Raw genomic sequence first — 23677 nt, 5'->3', positions numbered from 1 at the left:
ACTATAAGCAGATTCTACAGCCGATGCACTGACTTCATATTCCAAGTTGCACACAGCCAGTATGTGTTCACATTTAATTCTCAAAAGAACAACAAAGCGATTCAAAGTAAGGAAATTAATGGACTTCGTTGCTTTTACCTTTCCTTTCAGCATTTTCCTTTTTCGAAACCTGAGCATTTTTACGATTTTTAAGCATAGTTGAGAGGGAATCTTCCGAGCTGACTGAGAAATTCCACGCTCTGCCCATATTTTTAAAGAACCCTCCAGGTCGCGAACCACTTTTGCCCGGGACGACCCATCCAGATTCGCTGTTGAGCAACAATGGGAGAAGTATTTAAAGAAAGCAGTGATTAATGATTTCAAGTTAATTCTCACATTTTTCCGAACCTCTCCGCGTACAAATAATGCCTGTGAACTTTAGTTGTATAGCCTTCATTCAGAGCCTTTGGCAACAGTCTGCCAGAGGATGGAGGACTGGCTGGCCTCTTATCTGTGTCTATGAATAGAGAAAATTGAGGAGCGATTGCCGAGATTCAATGAATAATTCTTATATTATTAACTAAAGTAATTACTCCTCAAAACGCTTCAGAATTATATACCTTAACGAAAATGTTACATTTGGAAAGACTGTATTTCCCTTCGTCTCAGTTTCGTGGGTTCGTGGGACCTGGGGGGCGGAGGAGGGGGGGGGGGGTGTCAACACAAAACACATACATTGGCTGGACAGCATTTTCTCATATAAGCGACAGATTGTAAACCGTTCTGTTGTCTCCAAAGACAAGACGTGATTTAAGGAAATCAAACTTTATTCCGGTTTGTTTTGTAACAATCGAATATGTGAAATCTCATCATGTTGCAAAACACACTACAAACATTCATCAAAAAAGGGCACATTATATCGTGTTCAGATTAATTAAGTTTTTCTGGGTGCATTTGAAATGAATATTTTTGAAGGCAGGGAATGGGGTAGGGTGGGATTACCATATCCTTCAGTTACAACTGCAGAAATGCAATTTGGTAACATTATTTGTTAAGTTGCAGGGCTAAGGCGAAACACGTGCATCAGTGAAGTATACTCTTGAACCAGCGACTATTCCTCCCAAATGTAGACTATTGTGCTCTGCATTGATATAGAATCCAGTTAGCTTTTCTTTCGATATTTGCTGCATGTTCAGATTCCAGATTGCATATGCAATGTGCTATACGAAAGAAAATTAAAATTAATACGAAGTTTCATCTGACAAAAGAGGTCATTTGTCTTCTTGATTATCTATTTGCTTGTCAAAGCTTGAACCATTACACCCTCCAATCCCTTTCCAATACCCAAACGCACATGCACAAAGAGAAAATGCTAAAAGGCAACAATATAAATGATAAAAATGGATTTAACTTTACAAGATTAAGGATTGTACAAGAAAAAAGGGATCTGGCAGCGATCCCAAACGATCAATGAATAACAGATAACTAGATGAGGTAGCAAATCTTCAAAAAGAATGTTTTCCAACGTATTGCTCCAATGCATTATTGTGCAATACGTCCATTTCCACAAACCATTGAAAGGGTCTCGAACAATATAGGAGAAGCATTGCATTTGTTTTGAGGTGTACCCCTTCTGGCATTATTTTCACCAAGGCAATGTCCTTTGTTATCACCCTGACCAACTCACACAGATGGATGAGCTTAGAAAAATCTGCAGTCATGTTACCAATCATATTGCTTCGAGAATTGGACTGGCAGACTAGGTACAAATAAACAAGGGAAAAGATACACCTTGAAAAAAATTTATTTCGGTTATTACTATTTACACGTATTTTGGTCTGGATGAAAGTCAATACATACAGAACAATGCAAGGACATAGACTGCTAACGAAAATACAAACTCCTGTGGGCCCGAACGAAGTAGCTGCTAAACTTCATAGTTTGGAATGTCATAAGAGTGATAAGGAAATTATAACAGCTTAACTACCTAACCTTCCACTTCTTTCGGCTAATGTACACTTTACTAATACTAAGGCCAGAAGCAAGTATTGTATCGTGGCTGTACAAGTCACATGCAACATTTTCATAACCACTTTAAATAACTTTGTTGACATAATTTATTCCTACGTATGATTTTTACACTTTTGTTTTTAAAGTCCAACTACATACATTTTATTGGCACCGAAAGCAATATATTTGGGACCATGACGGCTGAGGAAATGGAATACATGTCAGTGTTAAATTCCAAAGAAAATACCCAAAATGTTTCTTTTTGTAAACTCCAATGGAAAATGACTCCGAGCTTCAAACCACAAAGGCCGTCTTGCCGAACTGCTTCAACATTCTTGTTGTGGGTTTGTTTTTGTGTGAATAAAAGACAGTTTGTCATCCCAGGTTGACGAAACGGAGCCTCATTTATTAAAGTGTTCGTTTGCTGTCGAGGTAATCGTAGGCATAGAGTTCATCCTTTGTACCACCAAGTAAACATGACAAATGGGGCGACTTTGGCGTGATTAAAGATGAAACGAGGATTCATCTTCGCCAATCTCTTCTGAAAACTGCAATCTACAATATTACTTATGGGGGAGGGGTGAGAGGAGTTGGCAAAATCGGAGTATTTACAGCTTAGACTTTGCCATTATAAATAAAGTCTTTCAGTTAAAATCCTATGCGTATGCACGGGTCTACCAATTTCTCTCCCAGAAGAACAGCTATAATGTGGCTGATGGTCCACTTGGCTCCTGGTTCTGAGAGCTTCCTTGCGATTGATGACTTGCAGTGGACGAGGAGCCTGTAGTAGACCTGATTTTGGTGTTTGGCAACTTGTGGTCCTTTTTCCATTTCATTCGCCTGTTCTGGAACCATATTTTAATCTGTCGTTCTGACAGGCAAAGAGAATGGGCTATTTCCACCCTGCGTCTCCGGGTTAGGTACCGATTAAAATGGAACTCCTTCTCCAGCTCTAGAACTTGCTGCCTCGTGTAAGCAGTGCGGGAGCGTTTGGGTTCCCCTCCTTTGTAATTAGGGTTCACTGAACAAAAAGCAATAACACAGAAATAACTGACTGAACACCACGAATCTCACAAGGAACAGAACTAGTGCACTTAAAGTAAGCATTAGCGTAAGAAAAATGTAAAACTTCGCTTCTATCATTAACTGCTGCTCAAAGAGATCTGAGCGGCTAGGACACTCACATCAAAGGCACATGGCCAGAAGTGTAATTGTACTGCAATAAAAATTTATGGAGGATGTGATTACTGACCTCCAGATAGGCGATCGTAAATCTAAAGAATGCTATTTACAGTGGGTGCAATAGATCCCGGGCTTTCAGGACGTAAAAAAGCCCAGGCAAACGACTCACCGATGTTTATATGTAATTTCTTCATCCACGGATAAACCACAGGCTCTTTGGAACAAGGAGTGTTTTGGTTGCTGAAGTTCTGACTGCAAGAGGGCGGAGGGCTTGGAGTCAGCGAGACACACTGGTGGCCATGCTTGTCTAAGTGGTTCTGCAGGCCGGTCTGCGATTGTACGTGACCCCTAGGCGCCACGACCTGCTCGCCCGAGCCCTGGAGGTTGCTGCAAGAGGAGTAGGGCTGCTCGCTGTACGCTGACCGCGGGTACATCGCCTCATGCTGAAACCCGGGCTCCCGAGCCCGGGGAATGTATTCCGGAGAATGGCTTGGTAGGTAATTGTTCTGAGAATACTCTTCACACGGTGGAAATTTAGGGTCCACATAGTTAGAATTAATCAAAAACGAACTCATGACCTTTAATATCTGAAATGCAAAATAACTCAAAATTTTTTCTAACCCAGCCGTTTTTCCTGTTACCTAAACCCTCCTACTTTACTGTCAAGTGAACAAAGTTAGGCGTTCATGTGACACCGGCAGCCAATGGTAGGTCCCGTTCGATTCCCGGATAAGGAAATAGAATTGGTCGCTGAATGCGCCCAAGCTTCTCCCCTAAACAGTTTTTGATTACAGCATTTAATATGCCCTTTTTATTCCTAAAACTTGGCAAGTTTGCACATAGGACCCTTTTTGCTTTAAGTCCGTTAAGCAGAATTGACGTCGTACAAAGGAGTTTGTTATATGCATCAGTGGCTTCTTGCTAGTCGATATCACTCCCCCAAAAATGAGTCAGCTTTTAAAAAAAAAAACATAAAATAGGATCTGATATGTTAACATCTATCCGTGGCTGGTAAATCTTTTTGTAATCGCGATGCTAACGCCTTTGCAGAGCTTTGGGAGGAGGAAGGCGTTTAGCTGGCAAAGATAAATCGAGCTGCTTTGGATCAATAGAAAATTCATCAACTAATTCAGGACACCTAAGTCAACAAATTGCATTCGGCAATGCATTAGACTGGCGATTTTCACCCAGAATATCTCTTGTTGAAACGATCCCCCTCGAAACACCCCCAGAATACGCACAATTGAAAAACAAAAGAAATATTTCACAGGTAACAACCAACGCAAGTCTAAACGAAGTTGCCCATGTTCGATTAAAAACATGTTCCCAAAGTGTGGAAGGAATGCTAATACACGTTTGCCTCTTGCAACATTGAATGGCTTTCGTTGGCTTCACTTAAAAAGATGCACAACGCAATGGAGCTACCGCATCCTTCTATTTTTGAAATCGTAATGTTTGTGAATTCTCGAGAAAACATGACACAGAGAACTGCAAAGTTTTATTTTAAATGATACATATAAATTGAGAACAAATCCACAATAAACTGGAATTAAATAATTGAAGATGTTCACATGCTTTCAATGCATGGTAGACTGTAATTCCATGGACAGCAAACGACATGCGTGGGGGTTTCGAGTTGATTAATTTCTAAGTCATAACAAACCCTATAAAGCTGACCATTTTAACGGAGGTATGCGCGGAATTATCGAAAAAGGTAACAGTAACATTCCATATTTAAATGACGTAACAAGTACAGCAGCAGAGAGTGCTGAGAGTTGTTGCAACAAGGCTGGAAAGGGAATAAAAAGGACAGCACGTCATCCCAAGCTGCAGTCTGACCCGCAGAACCAGGTAGATGAATGCTATGTTTCGCTTTTTTAAAATTTAGCTATATTATCGATTTGTACAGAGAGGATTCTAGGCGTGAGCATATTCTTCCGTCTTCCGGATGAATGTTGTAGCGTTTGTGTCGACTACATACTCCCCTAGATACGAATTTGTGACCACAACTTTGTCAACACAAATTCGGATCTACAGGGTATATATAGAGGACAGACATATTTTTCAGCATGTTTGTAGCCCAGAGACGTTCAAGAGCATCCGTGTAAATGTGCACGCATCATTGAACCAAGTGCACATACAAGTATGTGTTTTTATATGTATCTACACAACTTGAGTGAGGACCCCTTTCTCCGATTTCTTTCAGTGGGTTGCAGCGTCATTTATGCATCGTTTAATACATTGAAATGTGAGGCGCACAGTTTTGCAAATGTAACGAAAGCATTGTCAATAAATTATGAACAAAGTATCCTGGAATAATCCAAACAATCCACTTTCAGGACCAACTTCGAATCATCCCATAAGCACGCATCCATGCGGTCATATATAACAGCTAGATAGGAGGACAAGTTACATGTGATACTTTCCTAAAAGTTTGCTTCCAGCTGCAACAGAAACAAAGACATTTTCTTTATATTTAATTTATTCAGGAGCAGTGGCGGGGCCTCCACGCAGTGGTTACATAAATCTTACAGCAGACATTGTGAAAATCATACACCGTCCGCTCTGATATATTCATATAACAGAGACAATCTTACTGGGATGTACCTGGGTGATTTATCTTTATGTAGCACGCGGCCCAAGTAATGGGAACTAAAAGATCAACTAAAATGACCTCAGTAAATTCCTTCAGGATAACACTTTTTCTTAAATACAATGGCTGCCATAAATTGCCCATAAAATTACGTGTTAAAAACTTTGCCATTCGACGAAGAAACAGAAATACCAAATAGTTTTAACACAAGACTTTTATGAATAGGGACCAGTGCTGTTTCAAAGAACCTTATTTCCGGTAGTAATAAAACATGAAAATGATGCAGAGACTTCACTCAGTACACCCCCGCACGTAAAAAAAAACTTTATGGCTTTTTAAAAAAAAACTTTTTTATAGGTCTAACTTTACGATCATGTTGATCACTGTCATTCAAACCTTCCAATAATCAGAAGCTGACTTTTATGTAATGTTGCTCTGATCCAATATCATTGGCTCTTACAGTTGTGTATTTTAAACATGTTTTCACTATCACTGCAGTTAAAAAGGAAACGCAGAGCCTTTTCAAACGTGTCTTTTCATAAAAGATAATCCGAGTGCTTTGTTTAACTCGCCCTAATAAAAATGTCGACATTTCGGAAGTTTGGAAGATGAATATATTTACTGTCCCCTATCTGCTCTGCATTTCAAAAGAATCTCGCTATAGATTGCTATCCTAACAGAGGATGCAAACATCAGCGGAATGGGGGAGGCCTTATTCCTCCTGTTTATGGCTTGCCACAGAAGAAGGGAATCGCAGGCCTCAGCCTTACTGTAGCAAAGGACTCGCCACAGCGAATGATAGTGATTTGAACAAGTAAACATGCAAACATTATCAACATACTAAACATCGAAAACCTAGCAATATTAATATAAATATCAGCATTCTTTTTATATTTATAAACAAGGTGGCAATTAAATGATTGCGGTTAATTTTGCGGTCCCAATATTTAAATCACATATTCTGATCATTTTTGCGAAGTTGTTTTGTGATATTTTGTCTTAAGCACAAACAGGCACATCTCTCTCGACATCGCCCCCAACCCTTCCATCTAATGGGGTTAGTTCAAGGCTAAACATGTCACCAAGTTACTCCTGCACCTTAGGAGAGTTTTCCGCTTGCGTTAAATCACGTTCATACTATCTCGCACACAAAAAAACCTTTTGTCTATCTTCCGTTACATTCTCAAATTCTACATTACAGAACGCGTCGATTTGGGCTTTGCAAAAATAAAAGTCGAACCGAGAGGTCGAAAATACCAACTTCAACATAAACATATTCGTTCTCCTTTGTCTGTTCTTTGCACTGATAACATCTAGTTAGAGTAAGGCTTTCCAGCAGCCTCTTTTTTCCCCCCATTCGAAATGCCTAGCAGCTTTTTAAGAAGTGGCCGAGAACCGGCCTGGTGAACATTTTGTTTTCTCCCTCAGTTTTCGTATTAATCTCATACACTGACAGTCTTTGTTAAACACCAAGGCGTGCCGTGCGTCCCAGTACATTTTAATATTTGTTAGACGCTTTGACCTGAGTTTCACCCCGCTCTTGGACTCTCCCCCTCTACAAGTTCTATAGTATGGAAAGGTCTCTCAGTCATCCTGAATTTTGCTCAGGTCATTACGTTTGAGAAAAATAGCAAGGCAGGAGTTTACCCAAAACAGCATTAAGGCTCTGGTCTCTCAAGCATTACATGTTCTGTGATTCCATTAGCATCAAATATTTATTATAGAAGTCACAGTTCTAGTCCTCGATTGGCAGTTACGTGCCCAGATTATATTTGAATAACAAAAGTAATTAATAGATCTGTTTTCTTGTGCATGCCTAGTTGCGTGAATATAAAATGTTATCCTTTTCACAGTTGCATATTTCATGTATTATAACATTGGATTAGTCAAAGAATAACATCAAGAGAAAAGGCATCAGGCGAATAGAAGGTCCCAGCACATTTCACATTTTATATATGTGTGCATGTGTGTGTAACAGCGAATGAATTTAATTTGTTGAAAACGATTGTTTTAACACGTCAGAGGATTTTCTAATTAAAACTGCGGAGAATACCCTCATTCGACACAACCCCCTCCAGGCAAATGTCAGCAAATTTCTTGATGAACTTATATTCAAACTTGCTCAAACTATATTTCACTTTCTTTTCCTTTTTCTCTTGTTGCATTTTCTATCTATTAACAGATTAGTAAATCCGTATCGATACAGTGTTAAATATGGAGACATAAATTTAAAAAAGTTCAAGAATTTCCCATTCCAACATGTTATTTAGGATACGAAGTAGGAATTTCAATTTCATGCCAAAGGTTTGGTGAACGTTATTTTTGAGTGAATGTTTCAGTTAAGACTGAGCAAATTGCACGTTTATAACACCGATTGAATCAATTTTTATCAGCTCAATGTTCTCGGCACCATGTATTGTTTAAGTGATATGTTTGTTGCCCATTGCACATCACAACACAGTCATAGTTGGCATTAAATGATATAATCATTCCCATGATGCTGTTACTGTGTTGATCATTACTTCCCCATGCCCCCCAAAATAACCTTGGAAGTTACAGAAACTGCACTGGCTTTATATACAGAATTTAAGGTATTAAAAGAAACAAGTATCCGAACAGACATTTCTATAAAATACATACGAATATGTAGGAACTTAGGAACAGAAAGAAAACAAAGGAACGTACATGTGATTTCAGGTGAATATGATCTTTTTCAGCATTTCATGACAGATAGCTTGTTTAGCTGCTGAGTTTAATCCGATGTAAAATATTTCCTCTGCAAAAATAGTGCTGTGTATTTCCTTTATATCAAGGAGTGTAACGTAAATATATAACCCCCAGATTACAATAGTGACTTTACTTCAAAAGAACTTAATTGGCTGTAAAAAAAAGTTAAACGTGCTGAGGGCGTTAAAGGTGCTACAGAAATGCAACGTTTTTTCTATAAACTACAAGCAAGTTGTGTAAGACATAACGATAATCTAATCATGACAAAAAGTCCTTTAAATTTGATTCGTTCTAATTTTAGCTATGGTAATTGAAGATAATAACTATACGTCCTTGTTGTCTTTGTAAAAATAAGACAACCTATGCCGTGCACACATTGATTTCACGCTCAGAATATTATATTATTTTTAAAAAGCACTTGTTTCGATGTGGATGCCAGACTACACAGAGTGACCAGAAGAGTAGGCAACCCTAATTCTCCCCTCACTCTCTATAAATGTGTGTTTGGAAATAGCTTGTTACACAAAATGCTCATTCAAACATTCAAATTTTAAGAGACTGTATATTTGCTTTGAACAGATTTATTGCAGAACAACTAGAGTGTAAACAGATTGATAACGTGTCTGGTGCGAAGAACGGCCCACTGTTTGCAACTTTAAGAAATTGGTGTATATAGGATAAAGGAAGCAAGAAATACGCATTGATGATATTTTTAAAAACCCTAACATCTAATTAATTTAAAATATATTTGGGACCCGTGGCAATAAGCTAGATCAATCATGTTGTTTTCTTTACTTTTTAAAAATGTAATCAAAATTCCCGTAATCTGCCTGAATGAGCGCCGATAGCTAAACTTCATTCTCAGGATCTATATGCGGGTAACTGGGGGAAGCCCCTAAAAGTAAATGCAGGGAGAAATGAAAGATGTTAATCTTTCCCTGTTTAAGAATACGCAAAATAATTTTAAAGTCTCGCCTTCCTGCCTTTAGTGACTGACTTTGCTTGTATGATACTTTAAACCCTAGCAATTCGTCAATTTATTCCAAAAACTGTGTCTCTACGTTTTTGACTCCCTTGTGCTATCTTTCCCATTTTACACCAATACATGACAAGGCTGTATATGTTTGAAAATATGATGATTGTACGTATAAGCTCCTATTTTACGCGCTATTTTCACATTAACTTGTACAATGTACACTTGACTTGATTTATCTTCAGTCCTCTTCGCCTGATATAACAACAAACATTTATTATTCATCCTTTTCCGTCATGTCGCCCATTACAAATACGCCGCTTCTATTTCCATACAACCTGACTCTCAAATTATTTTAAAAGCTGATTACATCTGGCGGGAATTATTTGTCTCGTCCATTTGTGTTTTCAAAGCCTCTTAGAACATACACCGCAGCCACTTCCGGCGTGGATCTTGTGATTTCTATAATTGTGCATTGTGTTCTATAAAAGGGATCAATTAATCCTCCCTGTTTTTGCACAGATCATGATCAGGTTAGCTCGCCGTTACCCCCGCCCCCACTCTCACCTCTCTGTCTCTCTCAGTCTCCTTTCTCTTATTTTATATACTTTGTAAATTGTTGTTCAATGCTAAACTCTACTTCCACTACAACATCATACCTCGGTACCATTTTCTTATCTGTGCCGATAGCCAAGATCAGCCCTTTTACCATTGACATCGAACTGGGTCTATCTAAGCAGACAACACCAAGTCACGCACGACGTAAACTTTTGACCCTCCACTTTTTGACCCCTTAGCTATAATGCTGTACTAACAAGCCCCCATGAACAGTTTCAACATCGCAATCCTCAGACAGTGTATTCCTATACAGTTTTGTTTCACCCACGAGGCGCGAATTTATTTTAACTGTAGTGCCGCTTCACATCAGACATGTAATCCAGAAATCGAAAGATTTTATTGAGGCACTTAGTTTCTTGAAAGTTGGGTCTCAACTCTTCAAAAGTATATATTTTATTCTTCCGGGCACTGTTTGAATGAATTTGCATCATTAATCGTCAGGAAAAAGGTACAAACTGAAATGGTGAGTTTTGAAGAGACAAATGACTACAGCACTTAGAAACTGCTGATAGTGCATGAGTAGAACATTTTGGGGAGATATCAGACAGACTCCTCCGACTCAGTTCTGCCAGATTAACTGCAGTGGAAAGGCTGGTAAGCGTTGTGGCAGAAAGGAGACCTATAATGACTATGAACTTGGTCTGAAGCGGGCTCTGGTGGCGAATCCGACACGTTACATGTTTAAAATAACTCCCCAGGTTCTGTTAGTATTTATTTCAAACTCTGCTTGTAAGTCCGATATTGATTGCGGCAAAATATCTCAAGATGTTAGTAGTAAAACATTTTTTTTCGAAACCATTGTCAGATTTCTGTTCTGTGCGTTCCGTAGGGCGTTAAGGTGCCAGTAATCATGTCTTGTGAAATAATAAAAGCAGAGCATATTTAATATAGGGAAGCAGGTCATCAGAAAAATCCCTCAAGAGATGAAGCATGAAGAAGGGTTTTATATTATCTTTGTCATCATATTGCGTAATAATTTTGGAATCTCAAATGCAATGCAAAATTAAATTAAACCATGTTCAATTCAATTAAGTCATAGTCTTGTTCTTTAAAAGCTGGAGAACGGAGACTGGATAAAACAGTTTGGGGTATTGGTCGTACTTTCTTGAACGTAAACGAATAAGGTTTTCTGTTGCAAAATGTCTCGTTCAATTGCACAGCAAATGTCAGACATCAACCTTGTTTTATTTAAATCAAGGATTGAAAATTTTGCAAGGCCAGGATACCATGAAAAACAAAGCCTTTTCTACACTATGAGAAATATGATGTTGCCTGATACCAATTATATTGTGGTTTATAGTTTTTTCTTTCATTTAACAATTTATTAAGTGAAGTAGATGTATCGAAAATAATAGTGTTCTGTAATTTAAGATCTCACCTTATGCCCATGTTGCATTTAATTAGACTATGATATGTATGCTGGCCTCGCTTAGGTCGCACGTTGTGGAACAGGGTGCCGGTTGATGGCCTAAAGTGATCCCAGTTACTGGCGGTTGAAACCACGGGGAAGAGTTAATGATAATGTATGAGATATGAATACTTTTATATATGTGTCTGCAACTAGATGTTTAATATGGCGATATAATCATCTGACACCTTTATGACTCCGTCGCGCGTTTGTGTGTCAGTCTTTTGTTCCCTTTCCCCTAAGTTACAACCTTAACCCAGTCCTCATATCCGTCCAGTGCCTATAAGCGTACCAGATGCACACCACTTAAAAATCTTAAAGAAAATACATCACCTATAGACTATGCAGTTAACCTGATAGGGATGATTATTGATCCTGTACGTTTCTGTGGAACAGATCATTCGCTTCTGATCGTATCAGGAGCAGATACATCTGTGTTAGAAAGGGGACGAAATGACACCACATTCCCTGAAACCAAATTAGTCATGTTACAGTTGACTATTGATTCCCACCATAAACGTTTGTGCCTGTGTCGATTTATAAAGCGGAAGTGCCCCCGAAATTTTAAATAGATTGGAATGAGGGGGGATGGTTATTAGCGTTTTTGAATTAATTATGAAATATTTGTAATGCTTTTTCGCCCTAACAGAGATGGCTCCAATTGAAACCCAATCGGCATTTTTCTGCAATAGGGACAATTCCAATCTACATACATTCTGGTGCTTTATAACATCCTCTTTCTTACTTTCAGCTGTAACATTCTTGGCCAGATTTTGTATATTTTAATTATGTATCAGTGTCTACCAGGAAACCGTAGATACTTGTCTTTTTCTGTAATTATTTATATTCTATCAGATTCTTTCTTACACTAATCATGAACTAGTATTCCAAAGTATTTCCTGAGCATCGTGTCTTTAAATCAGTTGAAGAATCTAAGTGCAGGGCCAAGTGTAGGACACCATCAAGGTTGAAAAGAATGGCGGCGTAGGAAGTGAATCTGAAAGTGACAGATTATTTTGTTTCGGAGAAAAACAATGCGATGTTACAAAGAACGGCTTTACCCCTAAGCTCAAAACCTTGACCCCCTTTCGCTGTAACGCTCTCGCGAGTAAAATGTGTATTTAGGAATTGGAAAAAGGATTGCATTAATTGTTTCTATCTCCCGTTTTACAACAGAACATTGAAGAAAAATCAGTCAGTTCCACCGAACACTATGAATAAAATGAGAAATGAAATGCAAGACCACAATGTACTTCCTCCATCAGGGATGTGTTTTCCTGTTTACCCATTGGATTTCCTCAGCTATCAGCGCGGAAAGGCAATAAAAAAAATGACAGAAACACGTCGACTTTCTCAGAGAAAAAACTTTGACTCCTAACATTGATTTAAAAAGCTCCCTCCCCCTCCCCTCAAACTACACACCGGAAGCGGCGAGAATTAAAAACTTGACGGATTCGAGGACTGTGTCACAACAATGATTATCAACGGGTGAGAAACTTGACATTTACTGATGAGAAATGTCAAAGTATAATTTTCCTCTTATGTATCTACATTTCTCCTTAGACTAGTCTGTGACTGCACATGTAATCTTTACAATGAACCTCAGAATATGCAGGCAATTGTCATATTAGCATGACAGGAAGTCCATTCCAGTCAGGGTGATACACTTGATAAGCACTGTAACATACAGTAAGTGCAGTGTCTAAATAAAATGTCGCTAAGTTATAAAACGTTAGTCTATACTTGTTTCGGGTAATTATTTGCTGGAGGATCAAAGGATATCTGTTTGTGCTAAGAATCTCTTTAGCCTAACAAATTGATATAGCACCTATTCCCCTGTCTCTCACTTCAACTTGAAACCCCAAAGGAAACATTTTCGTATAAAAGTCTGCGCAACGTTCAATTAGTCGTACTTAAGAGTCACATTTCAAAATGATGGCATTTATAGAGGCTAAAAGTCTATAATTCAAAACTGACAGTACTGACAACGTTAAAGGCTATAATTTAAAAGTAGTGATTGGGTCTCGCGTATGAATCCGGAATTGTTGCGGACAGTATGGCGCACTTAATAGTTTGAAAAAATGTTTTCCTAGCCGTCATATTTTACAATTGGCGATGGGTGGAAAAGACGCTTCCATCCACTTTTGGGAATTTATCTTAGGCCTTCCAGTTCAGACTAGCATTTCTGCGGTCCCTTTGATCTCCTTCAACGCATAGTGAGTTCTAAAATAGTTCAGTTAGGCAAAGGTTCGGAATCCCAGCCTAACTCAAACCTACTGATGAAGAGTTGAAAACAAATTTACGAGGGAGCGAAGGTGCGGCAGTGGGGGAGGTGGGGGCGGGGTGGTAGTTCAATCACAAAATATCATTCTGGGTCATTCTGAGATGGGACGCCACTGTAACAGGGCTGATTTTAAATAGAGCCCTATTTAAATATTTTCATTTAATATTTCCAAAGTCTTACAATGTGATTGAGAAATGCATTTGGATGTATCTTACTTTAAACATCAAAACAATGGCGAGCCATTTGACTCTTAATTTCAAAAGATATATAATGATTGTTCTTTCGGCATTGAGTTGGTGGGGGTGTTAACATTCGGAACACTAATACGCCAAGTAAGTGCTTTAAAAATAATATAAAAATGTCCTTGACTGCACAGGGCCGTTCTTAAAAGGCTGGTTTCCTTTTTAAACAATGTATATGAATAGACTACAAAAGATTACATTAATCCACACGGGATAGTGCTGAACTGCCCGTTTCCCAGCAGAATGATTTTTCGAGAAAATTGCAAAAACATTGTTAATATTTTGAAAACAAAATGAAGTTAAGGTAGAAACGAGGAAACTGCATACACGTTGAGCTACATTTTGGATCTGAACTATCAATAAGCGTAAACTTTACATTGGGTCAACAACTAATACTACAAACATGTTTAATCATTCATACCACGCCCCCCTCGCTCACAGCTAAACCGTTCTAATTAATGTTTATTTTAATTTTTGCGCCAAATCAAAGATTAAGGAATAAGTTTTAAAATCTAAGCAAATTATTCTAATTGCATTAAATACACGGAAGAAACGAATCATCAACCACGCAATAAATATAAAAGAAACTCAATGTAAATAAAACATCAAGAACATTTAAATCTGTTTAAGTAAAACAGATTTAAAACAGAGGCCTATTAATCCCGCGCACCATTTCTTACATTTCCTTTACAGTTTGGGCCTATTGCACTGGCTTAGGGATGTAAAGATATATTTGTAAAAGCTATCATCTATGCACTACTGTCAATTAAACATTTTGTAAAGTTTTTGTTTAATTTTGGAAGCTTCTTTGCGCCCTGTTGCCAGGAGCCAAACGCGTCGTGGCATATAGTTCGAGGTAACTTACCTTGAGCTGTACAGTTCCATGCGATTTTTAATTGTAGTCAGTAAAGGTTTTGGACCCTACAGGTCTGGTGAAAGAATCGTGCTCTATTCCTCTAGAGGTAGACTAGTTGTGTTATACGCTTACAGTCTCTGCAAACCCAGTCAGATAAAGTTCAGCGGCACTAACATTACACAGAATGTGAAATATATTGTACCTTGTCAACTCCCCAGAACCATAAAACTAACTTTAACGACCCCACGTGACTTTTGAGAGCCAGTAGGGGTATCTGCCTGCGGTATGGGCGATTTTTACGATCTAACTTTGAGATAAATACCCAATTCATTTGACATCCCAATGTCATACCGACTTCTTGTATATGTAGTTTGTTATATTCACAAGGGGAGCAGGCTCTTTGCAGGATAGACCTAACATTTGCTGTGTGACTTATCAGCTACCGATAAGTACTGGGACGTTCTTTTGGTAAGTTGAGTTTAAACTAAACTAAGGGTTACCTGTTGCACAAAGATGAAGCCAGATTTGCAAAAGGAGTGCGTATAGTTTGTCATGTAGACAAACTTTGAAACAGTACAATTTGTTACTGTACAAGTCTCATGGAGCATGACGCAGAAATCAAGTCCGAGACGCCATAATTATTTTTCGAAAATTCACGACAACAGCGAATAGGAAACAATCCTGTTGAAGTGTTTAACTATAAGATGGCGGGTTCAGTTAGATCCAGATGCAAGAGGTCAAATCACATAAATACTGCCTTTAAATATAAACGAGCAATTCAGCTGCGCACGCAAAACAGACTTAGATAAGATTTAGAATTTATTATGAACGATTAACTAATAGAACTAGCTATGGTTGCCTCTAATAATATCTTATAGAAGTGATACAAGTGATAAAACAAGAAGTAATCAATAGATGTTAATCAAAATTCATTATATACGCCGTTAATGTACCTTTATAAAACACACAGTACATGGAGTTAAGGTATCAAAAAAACACGTACCAATATTCAAATATAGCACGTCTGATAATATTTATTGTACGAGATACCAACAATAGGTATTCCCCAGATGCAGTAGAATGCATTGTACCGGGTAATAAGATACCAGCCTATTTACAGTCAACATATTACACTTCAGAGATTAGGGGTGGTTATGGGAAACTTTTACTTTATTTCGAATTAAGCTACAAACAAATACAAAAAGCTTGTTGGCAGCACACTGTAGGAGCTAAACATACTTGTCGTTCACTTCCACAGAAAATATGCCATTCATAACTCTGCCCATTACAGACTAGCTATAGGCAACATTATAAACTTTTAAAAATTATTTACAACCATTATAACTCACTAAATAATCGTGTACAATCATCGCTGATTTCATAATCTATCCACATGTATTACCAAAGATTAGAATCCTACATGGAATTTCGACATACAGACTTGCTTAAAATCACGGACAGCATTAAGGACAGAAACTTACAAGAACGTGGTTATATTTTTGAGAGGTGATAGTGCAAGAGCAACGATTTTAGCTTTTTATCAGCGTGTGGGAGGGAAAGAAGACCAAATTGTACAACTTGTGTCAATTATAAATAAGTTATACCATTTACAATCCACAAAAACCATGCCACCTTTTGAAAAGAGCACCAACAGTTCACTGACACAGACATATGTAAGACAGCAACAAGCATTTAACAGCGAAAGGACAACACAGGTTAAAAGGAAAAAAAATGTTAGCAGTACCACAGGAAAGTTTAATTCATCTTTAATATTTAACAACACGCGGAGAAAAAGGTGTCTCGCTGTACAGTACTGGTGCACGGTGTCTGTTTTTTTTTTACATTTGATTTGTTAGGGTTGAAAGGCGCTTGCACCGGCCGTCATGCTCATGCTTTTCAGTTTGTTGTCCTTTTTCCATTTCATCCGCCGGTTCTGGAACCATATCTTGATCTGCCGTTCTGAGAGGCACAGAGCATGGGCAATCTCTATCCTCCGCCGCCGGGTTAGATATCTGTTGAAGTGGAACTCTTTTTCCAACTCCAACGTCTGAAAACGAGTATAAGCAGTCCTGGCTCTTTTCCCGTCTGGTCCACCCATACCATCTGCTAATAAATACAGGAAGGTTTTTTTAACCATGCTGAATTATCTATCTCCTTTTTTTTAACAAAATCATTTAAAAATTAGAATTTGACACCAGGAAAGTTGGAATATTCCCTTCCCCGGGGTATCTCCGGACCTGTATGTCAAAATGAAAGTATATCGCCCCAATCTGAATTGCTATTAATTATAATTTTCCTTTTCATTGTGTGACTATGTAACCTGTGCCTTGACGGCTGCTCTGCTAATGATCTGCACACACACACACACACACACACATACTTACACACCAGATATGAACAGTCACACACGCGCACATATACATGTTCATACATTTTTAAAAAATGACTGAAATTGCAAACAGACCCATGGAAAATGGGTTACAGTAATATTGATTATCCAGGGAAGCTGCACAGTTTTCTTTGTTGTTATGCTGACCATGCAATACAATTCTTAGCTTTCTGTACACTAGGACCCCAGATATCATATCATATTTGCAATTTATCCAGATTAAATATAATTATTTTAACATTTACTGAATTTTGCTGGTCGCCTTGTGCATTATTTTTGCAATACGTTATAAAATTGTTCAATGATTTAAATTAAATTTACGGAAAAAATGTTTAGTTTAGTTTCTGTAGAGCAAAGAAACACACATTGTTCATATTTTCTGTCACCTAGGTTGCACAATAGGACGCCATGAATTACCTGACCACAGAGCAATATTTAGAGTGATAAACAAAATGAAAGTGTACCATGGCCAATGTGCAGTTTTCTCATCCAAGGAAATATTTGTGGCTGCTGTTCTGGTGTTGTTGCTTGTGTTGGTTCTTGCTGTGCTCTGGGATGGTTGTTGTTGTTGGCTGGAGTGCCTTCTTCGGCATCCGAGGATGCTCCGGCCTCGTCCATTTCTGTAAAATTACTTGCTGAACTAGAGGAGGTAGTCGGGTCGGATGGGGAACCCTTGACTCCGTGACTGTCCTTGCCGGAACAAGGAAGGGGTTCTGCAGATGAGAGGGTGCAGCTCGCTGCTTGCCTGAACCTGGTTTCTGCAGCAGGAGGATAGCTTCTGGACTTTTCTGTATTAACCACTCCAAAGTGGTTAGATGAGGCTGAACGGGTGATGCTAAGGTCCATACCATTGTAGTTGTAGCCGTAAGTGCCTGAATGCATGGTGCCTGAATCCCTGTATGGTCCGTTCTCGGAGCTGCTCGTCCCATAATTAAGTAACTGATAATCCGGGCCATTTTGATAGCGACCGGAGAATGAGTTTACAAAGTAAGAGCTCATTTGGGTTTTTTTGTGTTGATTTGTGGTTGTTAGTCGTTATAGCCCAGTCCTGCACGATTTATGATATATTAATGAATTATAGAAATGACTGTACTTCGTTCGCTTCTATGTATGCGGCCAAATATGGGGGGTGCGAGTCGGAATCACGTGCTTTTGTTGACCAGTCGTAAATTCTCACTGATGACCTCAAGGGGTAATTCATGCTCTATGGTTACAAATAATGACGATCCGAGAATCGTTACGCCATGTGAATGCGAGGTTCCAAATGGTGGCCAGGTTTGCAGCGTGCGCCACCTACTGGGCTCGGTCTGAATGATACGAATTAAACTCATTGCTTATCTATTAACATTGGTATATTGTTTTATGAATAATAAAACAACAAATAAGTTACCGTTGAAATTTACCTCCCTTAAATCAGTACTTTTTAGTATTGTATTACATTTTGTTATATATCGTATTTAACTTTTGACAGTGCATTTGTTTTAAAGCGCTAAAATCAAAGATGCTGAACATAAAACGGCTATTCAATTATCTTGCAATTGAACTGGAAATCACGTTTTATAGCTATACTTGGAGTGGAGCAATTTATTTCGTTTTCTGACCAGATACATTTAAAAACAATTAACTTGCCATCCTTGACTAGTCAGTTAAATGTACGCGATTGGTTCTATCGATGTAAGCATTAATATTTGCTAAATGTTATCGTTCCTGCGTGTTTGCCGCAGACATTCGTTCTGAAATATTTGCGAATAATGTATGCTAGTCTTTTCTAAACTTTGTCTCCAAATTGCATAGATTATTCCAAGACAAGGGAAGGACTACATTTTAGAAAGTTCTAAATTGTACCTCGGGTGCACTCCGTGCTTTACTGGGAAACCACATCTCTTTTAATTAATGTACTTTGAAGGAGTCTACTTAGAAAATACACGTTTGAACTACCTCCCCAATTCTGGGTTAATGGACTCTTTTAAAAATTACTATGCAATTATTCTGATTTAACTGCAGAATGAACAATATTAATGAACATTGCGGAGACGAATCTTTTCGTCGGGGTTTTGTAAACAATACGCATAACCCCACTGTCGTTATAGGATCCTTTACCGAATCCGTACAACTCACCTCCCAGAGGTTTGGTGTATCATTAGCAGAGCGACTCCAGCCCTTTTGGGGCACAATGTTTCTATTGTGTGAGGAAGGATTAAAGTTCTAATATGCTCTATACAGAATCTGGTGGATTTTTGTGGGGCATGCATTGTTGTGGCTACAAGCAATTTGCGTTCAAACTCCTTTTTTTAAAAAGTGACTTAATAAGACGGCGGCATGAGTGGGGCGCACATTTAGATGGACTTGTGCCGAGAGGCATTTACTTAATTGTGCAACGGAGAATAAAATAATTGAATGCAGAAAAGCAGTTGTTAAAAGCCACAATATCTTGCGCTTCCTTTCCGTATAAACTGGTTGCGAATTTTAAAGATGTGCCTGGTATCATTACCCAATAATGTTTCTATAATCCAGTCTGATTTTTAGAAGCGGGCAGTAAGCTGATTACTGGAATGAAATTTAAATTCGAAGGGAAATCATAGGGATAAATCAATTACGAGAAATTCAATGAGGACTGTCAACTTTTTTGTTTTCTGATAGATCACAATCTACACTTAGCTAAGCTATGAGTGACAATATTGAAAATTTGTTTTTTATACCAGGTCTGTTTGTAGAATCATCCATTGGTTTCCATGCATATTATGATTCTTAAATTGAAAAATACACATAATGTTTTTAGAAAAACTTTTTATTATCATTCCAGATAAGGACGCTCAGTTTTTAAAATTTATCACGCATGCTCCAGTCACATTAATTTAACAGAAAGCAAATAAAAAAATAACCTCTTACTCAATTTTAACACATTTGCTTTTATTTTCCTCTCTCCATTACGAAAACAATCCAAAATACAATATTTAGACCTCATTGTGTGATTTACACACACATGCACACACATTTCCACACACACGCACACGCATACACAGATAAAATAAATCAAAAATAGTTGCTCACATTTCACATAAACGTACACTATCATTAACTAGAGAGCTGAGACGAACTTCAAAGAAATCACAATATTGCAACAGCTCAACTCAGATGCAGAATTCATGGAATACCCCTAATGTTTTTAAACTATTGACACCAATGTGAAACATCGCCTGTTTGGCTAGACCAAAGGAATGCATAACTTTATAATAAATCTGACAACAAATACGGAAATGTACAGCTCCACTGTTGCGCAACAGCAAACAAAATGTAAACTTTTAATATTCATTATTCATTTGTAATGAAAGAACTGCACAGCGTTCCCATTTCTTTCTGTTTTTCCCTCTTGTTTTCACTCTGTTGATTTCTCTTCTGTTTCTTCTCCGCTTAATTGCGAGGAGCTGAGCAATTTGTTCTCTTTTTTCCATTTCATGCGCCTGTTCTGAAACCAGATTTTGATCTGGCGTTCTGTGAGGCAAAGTGCGTGTGCAATCTCTATCCGGCGCCTTCTGGTCAAATAGCGGTTAAAGTGGAACTCCTTCTCCAGCTCCAGAGTTTGATATCTAGTGTAGGTTTGGCGCCCGCGTCGTCCATTTGGGTTAAATGCTGAGGCTTCCCAGTAAGAGTAAAGCAAGAGGGGAGGAGAGAGAAAGAGAGAGAAAGAAACAGGCAGATGGACAGAGGGGAAATAAAAAAACAGTCGATTATTACACGCAATATGGAAATAGTACTGAAGCATATAAATAACAAGTGAATCACATTGATTATATTGGACGCTATATGTTAAACTACTCAGTTTCATAATAAACTGTTTGATGAGCACCTTCGATCCTAAAACACTAAATAATGATTTCCATTCATGCTATGGTTACATTCTGTTCGATTAAGACTTTATAACCGGTGGACCTGATGGCTGTACAGTAAAATCTTGAGGGGAAGAATAGTAACTGATGATGAATCATATTTAAAGGTCAGCGTTGCATTTTATATACATATTAATCTCCTGTACCAAACGTCGAGTTTTAATGAATTATTCAGTATCTCAAAATATGAAATGTATTAAAGAAATAATAGAACGTTTAATTTTCTTTTCTAAGAAAGGGGGTTAAGGGATTAACTGCTCATCTCTTTCTTGTTAAGTTCAATGTAAACTTGCGTTAAAAGTTTTTTTTCAAACAAATATGCAAAACAGAAAGTGTAAGGTGAAACTTACCACCACTGGAGTTCATTCTTTGCATCCAGGGGTAAACAGGAAGGGAACTCTTCTGATCATCCACTTCAGCATATAAAATTCTGTTTTGTGCACTCTCGAATTTGCGTTGTTCGGGGTTAAAATGCGCTGGATCTTCCACTGGGTGGTATTTGGAACTGGTGGATGAAGCACCGCTGGAAGGGTCTTTTTCCCGATAAAAACTAGGGGTACCGTAATCACAAGGTGTCCGATTGCACCCATATGCTCCGTTGGCTTGTTGGTAGTAAGAGGGTGACGGGTAGCTTTTATCCTGCATGCTTGTAGCCCCATATGTGGCCGGGTAGTGTCTTAAAGGGTCGTAACCGGAGGAATATAACGGAATCTGCCCAAGGAAGGACTCCTGCCCACTGGCAAGAGTCGCCGGGAAAGTGGAGTTCACAAAATACGAACTCATTTGTTGGCTGTGATCTGTTATGATTTGTTGTGTATTAGTCCAAGTGCCTGTGCTATTAGCAGTTAGCGAGATGGGTTTGATTCGGGATGGCCAAGTGCCAGAAAGGACAGCAGGAAATATAACCATCTGATCATCGACTGACCAATGGCAATACTGTTTGATAGGAAAATAGCACCCATGAGGGACTTATCCATGAATCAGAGACGCTTGCAGAAGCCGGCACATGTGATAGGGAAAAGTCCCAAACATAGAGAGAGAGAAAAATCAACACAAACACATAATCTTTAGATTCACTCTACTTAAATGAATCAGATGTATAAGAATGCTTAAAGTTCTGCATCTCTTTAGACGCCTGTGCAAACAGCTAAATAAGCCCACTCAAACTAAACAAACAAGCAAAATAAAACACCATCCCGTGAGCGTGTTTTGCAATATTAATTCATTAAACACTTATTAACCCAATTTTATTGCTTTCTCCCTTTTTAATCGGAGTTGGGTTTTATGTTTCTTACTGCTCTGTCTTACAATGTGATTGTGAAACTCGAGATTCATTCGGTATGTTTTACTCATAAGATGCTTCCATTAGTATTTCCAACTCTGGGTGTTATTTACCAAAATTGTTTCGTTCGCATATTGTGTTGCATGTATAGAAATGTCTTGGTGGCTTGTATATCATACACTCCAGAGTTCCTGATAGTCGTTTCCTGTGCTTATGTTACAGTTGTCCCTCTGTGTAAGAATGTGGTTCAGCGATGCGGTTTAACTTTGAGGCACAAGAAAATGGGATCAAAACAACACAACAACTTTTAATCTTTAATTGAAACCACAAAGCGAACGGAAGAGGCTTTAAAAGAAAAGGCAACTAAACCAAACACCCGAGAGCGAATCACCAGTGGAATAGAACGCAAAAGGCTTGCTGTGAAGAATCTCCAATTTTATATATTAAAATGTCCGGAATAACACCTGTGAAGAACATGTTTTAAGAGCAATTGCTATAAAAGACAAGCACAGAACAATGTTGAAAATAGCTTAAATTATTTTTTTTAAAATCCAACTTGTTAGATAATTGCCGCCTTTGTGAAGAAAAACGATGGTTGCGCCCAAAAGCAGCAAGGACATTTGTTGACGGAAGTGTGGAGATATGTAACTGTTTATATCAGTGAGTACACAACTGATAGACTCGATCCATGTATTTAAACATTCACGTACAAATATTGCTTAAAGTATGTTGCGTTAAGCACTTAGAGATATTGGGCGATATTCAGGACTACGCACAAGGTGGACGCCTCTACATATTCAAATGCGTACACACTACTTCAGGATAGAACTGAAAATTGATTTCTGTATTTGATATCATGTTGTACTCTTAAACTATGCTTTTTAGAAATAAAATATTTTGCTTTGCAATATTTGGATTTCGTAATGTGCATTTGTTCAAAGTTTGGCTCTTTTAGGTTTCCCGCTTGTGAAATTCATCATATGATTTTTTTTTTAAAATATGGAGACATGCTGTGTCCATCTGTGTGATGCGTGATGGCCATTTTAATTTTATATAAAAATGCATAGATATGTTTTTAATAGATATAATAATTTTACTATTTATGACCATTAAATGCTACAAGTGTCAGCTGGTTTGTGTTGGACTTTTAAGGATTTATTTTTAGCAGTTCCTCTGGAAGGCATCACTTCCTGGTTTCAAACATCTGTTTCAAAGAATCATAAACTGATTAGTGAGCACATGGCAGA

General features: G+C 38.2%; 4 protein-coding genes and 1 long non-coding RNA gene across 8 annotated transcripts in view; 1 reads left to right on the top strand and 4 right to left on the bottom strand.

Annotated features, from left to right (window-relative positions):
* Nucleotides 1–23677, bottom strand: part of hoxb3a (homeobox B3a) — a 45889-nt gene that overhangs the window by 19232 nt on the left and 2980 nt on the right. Inside the window, exons 1-2 of one of the 2 annotated variants that reach the window (XM_072487537.1) lie at nt 14882–15060; nt 139–308 (exon numbers count right to left, since the gene is read on the bottom strand). In XM_072487537.1, coding sequence (XP_072343638.1) covers nt 139–308; nt 14882–14901 — 190 coding nt within the window. In that variant the 5' untranslated portion in view covers nt 14902–15060. Of the gene's footprint in view, nt 1–138; nt 309–14881; nt 15061–23677 lie in introns of those variants that run through there. The other variant, XM_072487536.1, reaches the window with a different exon arrangement.
* Nucleotides 1768–5024, bottom strand: hoxb4a (homeobox B4a). Its single transcript, XM_072487549.1, has 2 exons — nt 3341–5024; nt 1768–3010 (listed from the first exon to the last, which is right to left on the bottom strand). The coding sequence occupies exons 1-2, from the start codon at nt 3744–3746 to the stop codon at nt 2691–2693; spliced, it is 726 nt and encodes a 241-aa protein (XP_072343650.1). The 5' UTR covers nt 3747–5024; the 3' UTR covers nt 1768–2690.
* On the top strand, nt 15079–23340 carry LOC140398646 (uncharacterized). Its single transcript, XR_011937525.1, has 2 exons — nt 15079–15340; nt 22653–23340. It is a non-coding gene; the product is annotated as an uncharacterized lncRNA (long non-coding RNA).
* hoxb5a (homeobox B5a) lies at nt 16025–18505 on the bottom strand. 2 transcript variants are annotated; one of them, XM_072487547.1, is made up of 2 exons: nt 17726–18505; nt 16025–16975 (listed from the first exon to the last, which is right to left on the bottom strand). In XM_072487547.1, exons 1-2 carry the CDS (start codon nt 18258–18260, stop codon nt 16725–16727), a joined length of 786 nt encoding a protein of 261 aa, XP_072343648.1. In that variant the 5' UTR covers nt 18261–18505; the 3' UTR covers nt 16025–16724. The 2 variants fall into 2 exon arrangements, with proteins under 2 accessions (XP_072343648.1, XP_072343647.1); XM_072487546.1 differs by having other exon boundaries at nt 16025–16978; nt 17726–18501.
* hoxb6a (homeobox B6a) lies at nt 20151–22653 on the bottom strand. 2 transcript variants are annotated; one of them, XM_072487543.1, is made up of 2 exons: nt 21499–22653; nt 20151–20897 (listed from the first exon to the last, which is right to left on the bottom strand). In XM_072487543.1, exons 1-2 carry the CDS (start codon nt 22055–22057, stop codon nt 20638–20640), a joined length of 819 nt encoding a protein of 272 aa, XP_072343644.1. In that variant the 5' UTR covers nt 22058–22653; the 3' UTR covers nt 20151–20637. The 2 variants fall into 2 exon arrangements, with proteins under 2 accessions (XP_072343644.1, XP_072343645.1); XM_072487544.1 differs by having other exon boundaries at nt 20151–20891.

Source organism: Scyliorhinus torazame, chromosome 21 (genome assembly GCF_047496885.1).
Source record: "Scyliorhinus torazame isolate Kashiwa2021f chromosome 21, sScyTor2.1, whole genome shotgun sequence".
In the NCBI taxonomy this organism is placed as follows: domain Eukaryota; kingdom Metazoa; phylum Chordata; class Chondrichthyes; order Carcharhiniformes; family Scyliorhinidae; genus Scyliorhinus; species Scyliorhinus torazame.
Note: the sequence above shows the minus strand (reverse complement) of the source record. Positions and strands in the feature narration are given on the sequence as shown.